The sequence below is a fragment of the Loa loa genome (genome assembly GCF_000183805.2).
Source record: "Loa loa unplaced genomic scaffold supercont3.601, whole genome shotgun sequence".
In the NCBI taxonomy this organism is placed as follows: Eukaryota; Metazoa; Nematoda; class Chromadorea; order Rhabditida; family Onchocercidae; genus Loa; species Loa loa.
In genome coordinates this window covers 14,459-22,787 of record NW_018108781.1, presented here as the reverse complement: position 1 = coordinate 22,787, position 8,329 = coordinate 14,459, and the positions used below count along the sequence as shown (strand labels likewise).

Here is an 8,329-nt window from a genome sequence, read left to right as displayed (position 1 = left end):
ATGTAAATTGGTTAAATGATTTACACTATTAGCATTTATTTATAGTAAGAAATTTATTTGTTTGTTTGGGGTATGGTTGGAGTCTCGCGAATCGGAATTCGCGACAGGTAGAGTTTGGGAAATTGGTTACCGAAAGAGCTTCAATTCTTCCTTCATAGTTTTGATTAGACTTAAACGGTTGGCTAACTTCTTTGATATAAAAGATGATTGGGAACCTGGATCAAATAATACTAGAGCTCCTTCCTGAATTTGCAGTTGAATTGGGTTAACTGCTTCAATTTCTTTACATATTAATAAAACCTTCTTGCTTTGCTGGTTGGCTGATTTAGTGAATTTATGATGATTGTTGAATTTGTTTCTTCTTTGTTGGATCCATTATTAAATAGAGCCTTTTTACTTGTCAAGGGTCACAAAAACGACACAATCTGGTGATAATAATGAAAAAAAAGAATAATCCAAAACTGATCGAGTATAATGAAAAACTGATTGTCCAAAAAGAACCCCTTGGTTCACTCAGTACCGCTTATATATGAAAAAAGTGGGAGTGGTTTTGCTATCATTACACTGAAAACTGTAACGTTCAATTACAGTATAAGCATCTTAGGAGATCAAAACGAGAAGATATGTGAATTTTTTTGGAGGGAACAAGAACAAAAGAGATGTTTGAGATGTGAATTTAGTTAGATATTTTAAGCAATTGCTAACAAAGGCATTTCTAAACAAAGACATGTGCTTAGACATGAAGGAAAAACATAGGAATTGAAACGGGAAATAAATCTGAGGATGTAAATTCTGCTAGATGATTCACAACATTTGGAACATTCATTTACAACAAGGAAATTAATTTGATAATTTATTTGTTTGTTTGAGATGTGGTTGGAGTCTCGCGAATCGGAATTCGCGACAATAGGTAAAGGATAAAAACGCGCATTAACACGATTAGTAACAGAGATTATATAATTATTACCAATTATTCATGCTGAAAATCAGCTCAGAATATTTTCATTTTTCTTTCAGTTAATCAATTTTTGTATAAATTTCAGCTTCATTAGAGATTTTCAATCATGGAACAATTTACACACTGTAAAAATGGAAAACAAGTTGAAATTTAATTGAAAAAAAGTTTAAAATTATTTGAAGTTTTATACGTGTAAAACAACGAAGTTCCAATAGAACACTGATATCATCTTCATTGTAGTTTAACAGCTTTTATAAATCAAAACAATGGAAAGCCTTTTACTAAAATTCAGATCCTTCAATAACTTTCTCCATTACCATCATCCATGCAGCTGTATCGATACAGGGATTACTAATAGGCCATTTGATTCCTTCATAGACAATTATCAAGAAAAAAGAAATGCGAGCAATGCAATATACTTCCGAACATTCCTGTATGATTATTGATTTTTGGTTGATACAGTTGGATATATAGATAATGGTATGGTTTCCATATACATTTACATCACGATGGATTAGGTAAAGTCAAATGTTACTTTTTATCATCTGACTGTTTTAATTGTTTCAATTTTTTCAACATGGACGATTGCGTGACAGTTGTATTTTTGCATTGTCCCCCAATAGACAACCTATAAATCATCAGTCATAAAGCTTTCTCTTGTTTATTAAACCTCGATAAAGCAACATTTGCAAAGGGATCACTATGCTCACGTGATGTTTGGCCATTTGCTTCAGTTTCTTGATTAAAATGAGAGCGATAGTGAAGGACCTGATTTGTAGATTCAGAAGTTAAAATTTTTGAACAAGTAGGATTTGACCACATTTTTTCAGAATTCGTAACCATAACTTCTTGATTTTAAAATTAATAATCGGAAAATGGTGAAAGAAATTATGCGCTATAAAGCAGATTTGGGTCACATCTTTTTTATCATCGGGCTATTTTTACGCCATTCAAATTCCCTTCTCGTGGATTTCCTTGCATTTCTAGACTGATTTTGTTGTTTCATTTGCATATTTCAATTATGCTCAAAAAGCAGAGTGATTATTAAAAATGATTACTAGAGCTTTGCATTCTGCCCGAATGCACTTTGTAAAAAAAGCCATAATGCCAACATCTACTAAAAAGAACATTTTATTAAGTAGAAGAAAGTCCATACAGAAGTAACGGTGCAAATAATGCTGAACGCACTCAAACCGTGAAAATTTCAGAAGATCAGAAGATGTTCCACCCATACAATATAGTGATTATTACTGGTTTGCTTGCTATTTGTTGACGAGAAACTGATGGGCTAGTCAGATTCAATACGGTCCATTAATCAGCGGATAAGCAATAATAAAAGATTACAATCAAACTCGACACGCATTCAAAAGCAGTTGAAAAACTGGCGTAAAAAAGACCCGAAAAGATTGAAATTATAATTAATAATTCGCACAGTGAGATCCACAAGGATCCGTAAGAATGAAAGAAATGAAATTAGCATAATAAAAGCGATAACCAAATCTCTCTTAAAAATATTTTGCTTGAGATCGAGAAACAAATGTACAAACTGCCAGTATTTTAAAGAAAACTATTAAACTAACTGGCTGCAAAGATCAAGAGATATCATCAATGAAAAACTAAGATGCTGCGGTAAGTTGATCACACTGTAACTATGATTTTTTCCTTGTACCTCTCACGCTTAACCATTTTAATTCTGCTTTTTAATTTAATTTTTTCTACCCAAATTTAATTTGCTGAAAAAATTCCGAGAAATCTCTAGGAACATATATTTCCTGCATTGCCTATACTTACATCCGTTTTTTTCGCAAAAATAGATGAAATATGCTACATAACACTCCCCTCTACAATTTTTTCTAAATTAAATTTCAAGAAACTTCCGAAATTTGCATAAACCACATAAAATTTCCCCAGGGCTATCATAAGATTTCGGAAATTACATGGTCTTCCAAGATATATCTAAATTTCGAAAATTAAAACTCTCCCTGCTTTTACCCTTTTGTCGATTCACCAGTGATAAAACTACAAAAACATCAATTAGAAATTGAAAAATTTCGTGTATAGAAGGCGCAGCTTCCTTTACATTGAGCAAAAAGATTTTGTCCATTTAGGTCGATTTATGTTTCTCGATCCTTGTCATGAAGAACACAACCCATATTATTCGCCAGGAACGTATATTTCTTGTTTTCATTGTCTATACCTACACCCATCTTCTTCCCAAAAACATAAAATATGTTACGTAACATTCCCATCTACACTTCTAAATTAAGTTCCAAACCAAACTTCTAAAAATTCTATATTATCCAGTACCAATTTAAAGTCTAACAATAAAAAATAAACTGAGAGATCCATAACTACATAAAACACAGGGTGAAATAAAAGCGATCTCGGCCATGTTACTACAGAAAAAGTGTGAACATCTCAAAATCTATATAAAATGAATGCTAAAATTTGGCAACCTCAAAATCTAAAAAAATTTTTTCTTGTGTGAAAAAACTGCCTATCCGGAATTCCTTAGATTATCAAAACAGCGGAAGAACGTACCGTTATAAAACTTCGCCATCTTCAAGTTCTTCATTTGGCGGTGGTAAAGGTGGTGGAGGCAAAGCTGAAAGCAAACGTGTTGAACTACCTGATAGGTAAGTGGGAAAAACCGCAACGTGGGAAGCGACAAAAAATCCAGGATGCTAAAAAATTTCAGCATATCCAGTATCCTTACTTCAATCCCCATACTCTCCTTTTTCCTTGCTCTACTTCATCTTGTACTAAAGTGTGAATACAGAAGATAAAAGTGCTCCTCAGGTTGCAAAAGCACTTCTAATCATAGCAGAAAAGATATCAAGGGAAAAAGTAAATCCAGACGTCATGCATAAACTCAACCAGGACATTATTATAACAAAATAATGACAGTCATGGAAGACAGGAAATTCATTGGCTGACAAAATGAAAATGTTAGAAAACTAGCAAGAATAGACAAAGCATTAGCTAAACTTGTGTTGGTAAAAGATGAATAGGGCACGCGTGACCGCCAGGAATAACGTCTCCTCCATTCTCCACGCCTATATCTCGGTGATGATTGACGTGGTGCTACCTTATAGACATATCGTCGACAATAATAGCGTCGTGTGAAACCTGAATTTTGCATGCACACAGGAAAAGCATGCTACTAAACTTGCATTAGTCAGTCATCAGTGCTTCCTGTTCATTCTTTCCTGATGGTATCGATAGTGCAAGTCGAACACGATCGTGCGTCCAAAAAGAAGCTCATAGCATCACCCAACAAACTATCCCGTGTTAAGATACTTTTGGTTATCTGCATAAATCACAAATTAGCGGAAAAAATGAAATATTACAACGAACACAACATACGCTGTTTGGTAATGATTTTTCACACCCTTTTACATATGCTTTATTTCAACGTGAAGTAATTTTCATGTTACATGCAAAATTATCCTAGAAAGCAAGCAGAATGCAATAAACTACGTAGCTCATTGAAAAACTAAGAGCAAGCTTAGAATTTACGCACGAATTTCTGCTAAGATACCAGACCCTAAACAAAAGGTTTCAGGGTACAATATATATTGTATAATGTGACAAACATGCAACAAACAGCTGCACCGATAGGATCGAACTGATTACCAAATTACGTCTAACTTCCTAAGTAATGTACAAATATTTCTAAATAACTTTCTCTCTTGCAGTATAAACCATTACTTGAATAACCGGATCCTGAACGATTTTCAGGACTTGGTAAACGTTGTGACTGTCGATGAGTGTTTGATATTATTGCTGTAGTAGGTGAAGGTGGTCTCGGACGGGAACGTTTATAATATGAGTTTCCTGTGTCAGGCGTACTTAGTAAGGGTTCACGCGATTTTGTGCGTCCACCACTTGACGATGAATAGTGCTACAATAGTTCGACTATTTTCAATGCTAAACTTAAAAAATGAACCCAAATTAATTAGACCCTTTTAATCTCCAAACAAATTTAAATACAACAATATATAAGCAAAACAGAGAGGCATAAAATTCGAACAACACTTACTCTATGATTAGATGATCCAGACGACTGTGAAAAACGTGACGCATTATTGGAAGTCGACCCCATATAATAATCGTTTGTCATCGACCAATTCGTAGTAGCGTTAGCTCTATGTGTACTTTCACCAATATGACTTGAACGATTCGGTTGTATTGTCGACAAATTATATCTAGAAACTCTCTTCAAAATATATGCATCCAAAATATGTTATATACCCTCCTCTATAATAGTAAATTTAATAACCAAGAGTTGAACTACATGACTGTGAATTGAAGAAATTCTAACTAAAATAGGGTTAAAAATGGAATACAGTTCGTAAATAAGCAGGTGAGACTTGCTACCAAGCAATGAAAATAAGGAACTAAAGAATCTGTCGGAAAAATTCCCGAATAAACTACAACTGGAAGGAAGACAGGAAGAAGGGAAACAAACTTTGAATTTTGCGAATTTGTGCTTATTACAGAAGCAGTATTTGACGCTACTGGCGTTGGTAGAAGCGCAATTAAAGGTGCCGTTTGTCGTGCCCTCTTTAATGCTGTCATATCGTCACGCTGCCGAGAAGGTATACTTTCATCACGGTTTCTATTGGTGCTGTTGATATTATTATTGTCACGTTTAAGTGATTGTGAAGCCGCTTCTTCACGTGACCTCGAAGTGGTGCTGTAACCACCAGAAGTCATGTGATTTAAAGGGATTGCTGGACTGAAAATAGAAAAACTGGATTCGTTATTTATACTGTGAAAAATAAACCTACTGAGAAATTATAAACCGCACGAGTCCTTAATCCAAAATAACTTCCGATAACAGATCCGGTATATTTCGATTCACTTACTTGTGACGTTCTGTTGGTTTCGGTGTTCCAGATTTTGGAGTCGATGTCACGTTTGTTAGTGATGTTGCTGTTATAGTGGAACCGCTATCTGGCTGATTAACAGTCACAATATTTTCATAGAGCCTCTTACGGTGATGAGATCCTGGAAAAACACTCGGATTCAAATTATTAGGTCAAAAATCAATCAGCAGCCCTAAATCTTAAAATTTTTTGAAAGCAAAAAATCAATTTACAGGGTAGAAATATAATTCATTCCTTAAAAATTGAGGAATGAAGTGAGAGGAATTATACAAGAAATCGTCTCAATTAACCTTCCGTACTCGTTTTTTCAATCCTTCTGTGCTTTAAATCTTTGTCGTAATCATCTGGTTTGGACTTTTTATGCCGTTCTTGTTCACTGGTCCCTGTTGGTTGCCTAACAGGTTGCAATGGTTTCGCAGAATTCGTGATGACTGGTTTTTGCGAAGTCGCTGGTCTGGGAGTTCCAGATTTTGACAACTGGACGACTTTGGCTTCACTTGGTTTGGCAATAACTTGATCTGACTTATTTTGATTTAGTTGTTTTTCTAAAATGATAGTGGTAGTAATGCTAACATAAAAATAGCAAAAAAAAAGAAAAACGCATATTATCTCAACACACGTCCTCCACACTTCAGTCTACTGCATTTTTAGTAATATATCTGAAGAACAGTAACCAAATCAACTACAAATTTCTAAAATGGAAAAATTTGATTTAACTGAAGCAACTCAAACTGGCATTGGAAAGTTTATAAAATATATTATGAAATACACACAAGCAAACTTGCCATTTGCGATAATTGGAGGAAGAGGCAAATCCAGTCCTTTATTAGCTGTTTGTGGTAGTACATCAGGTCGCATGAAATTTCGTCGTTGTGTTTGTGCTACAGAATTTTGTGAACTGCTCGGTTGCTGTTGTTGCGTTGCTATAAAAAGACAGCTATCAACAGAATTCATTGTATGCTTAAACTTTGAATCTTGGAGAAATAAATAACATCAGATGAAAAAAGTAGAAATACCGGTGCTTGAAACCCGATTAGTATTTTCAGCAAAATTTTTAACCATTTACAACATCTAACCGTTATTCCGTAATTTGTAATCACTGAGGTCGATTCGCCGAGTTGGCTCAGCACCTTTCGCAGCCATAGCCGCATTAAGCTGTGGTGCCACCGGTGGCGGTGGTAGAGTTGCGAATGACGGTGCAACTTCTGAAGCAATTCAATATATACACAGGTTGAAATATTACCAAAGTTAAAAATCTGAAACTAAAAATCGTAATTCAATACATCCATCTCAGTCTTAAGACCTAAGTTTCAAAGTATTAGTAAGATGGAATTCTAGCTAACGTCTCATCACTAAACAATAAATTGGAGTGGCAGCAAGTAGTTTAGAAGTTATTTAAAATAATTTACGATTCTGTCCTTGCCGCTGCTGCTGTGACGAGAGCTGTTGCGGTGACTGTTGCTGAGGCTGGTTGGGATTCTGTGATGCAGTTTCTCTTAGAGAGCTACGCATAGCGTATTTCTTGATGTTCAATGATTCACCATGTGTTTTGTAGATACGGGAGAATTCTTCGGTTAATTCTAAACAGATGTAAAATTCTGCCTTCGAAAAGATTTGCCATCAAGTTTTTATGGATTGCACCAAAAGAGGAGTCAATAAATAAGTCATAAAATAAACTGCGCAATTCATACCAAAGTGATTTGTAAATCTTAAAAGGTAAGGTATCCCGAAAAGCAGATACAACTTACTCAATAATTTATCGAGCGTCATTGTGGGATCAACCTGTTTATACCATGGCTCCTCATCGGGTGTTGTTTGAATCTGAAAATAAACTCCCTGAAATGCCATCTGAAATTATTTTTTCCACAAAAAAGTAAAGGCCGGAAGCATAGATGATTCAGAAACTAACTTTACTTCCAACAAACAACATGATAAAATGCAAACTGAAAATAAAAATATCTCGCGTGGAACAAAAAGGAATTCCAATGTTTAAACAAAAATCAATTAGAACAATTTAATTTGAAGAAAAGAAAGAAACCGATGTTATTATACAAACTCATATAAAACTAAAAAATAAAAACAGAAACCGGAAAACTAAAAAATAATCAGGGAAGTTCAAAAAACACATATGATAGTCAAAGATATTATGGGGACGAGAACATCAGATGCCAGGTCAAGTTATAGGATTTCAAGGATTCTCTGGTATTTTAAACTATGCAAAAAAGAAGACCTATAAAGTTTGGCAGAAAACCTGCGAAGTTTATAGAATCATGAGGATTCTGATAGTTTTAAATCATGTCCCACAGCTTCCCTCCTCATAAGTTGATTTTAAGCATTATAGATTTCTTATTTCCACCATTCCACTAACGCTTGCACACATACATATACATATATATACATATATATATATATATATATATATATATATATATATATATATATATATATATATATATATATATATATATATATATATACT

At 34.3% G+C, this 8,329-nt stretch overlaps 1 protein-coding gene across 1 annotated transcript; it reads right to left on the bottom strand.

Moving 5' to 3' along the window:
- Positions 1 to 3,765: 3,765 nt before the first annotated feature.
- Positions 3,766 to 7,775, bottom strand: LOAG_10575 (hypothetical protein). The gene is made up of 10 exons (XM_020448191.1): positions 7,599 to 7,775; positions 7,260 to 7,430; positions 6,927 to 7,055; positions 6,632 to 6,773; positions 6,141 to 6,304; positions 5,830 to 5,971; positions 5,430 to 5,699; positions 5,001 to 5,166; positions 4,670 to 4,862; positions 3,766 to 4,268 (listed from the first exon to the last, which is right to left on the bottom strand). Exons 1-10 carry the CDS (start codon positions 7,696 to 7,698, stop codon positions 4,240 to 4,242), a joined length of 1,506 nt encoding a protein of 501 aa, XP_020301643.1. The 5' UTR covers positions 7,699 to 7,775; the 3' UTR covers positions 3,766 to 4,239.
- Between the last annotated feature and the right edge of the window lie 554 nt (positions 7,776 to 8,329).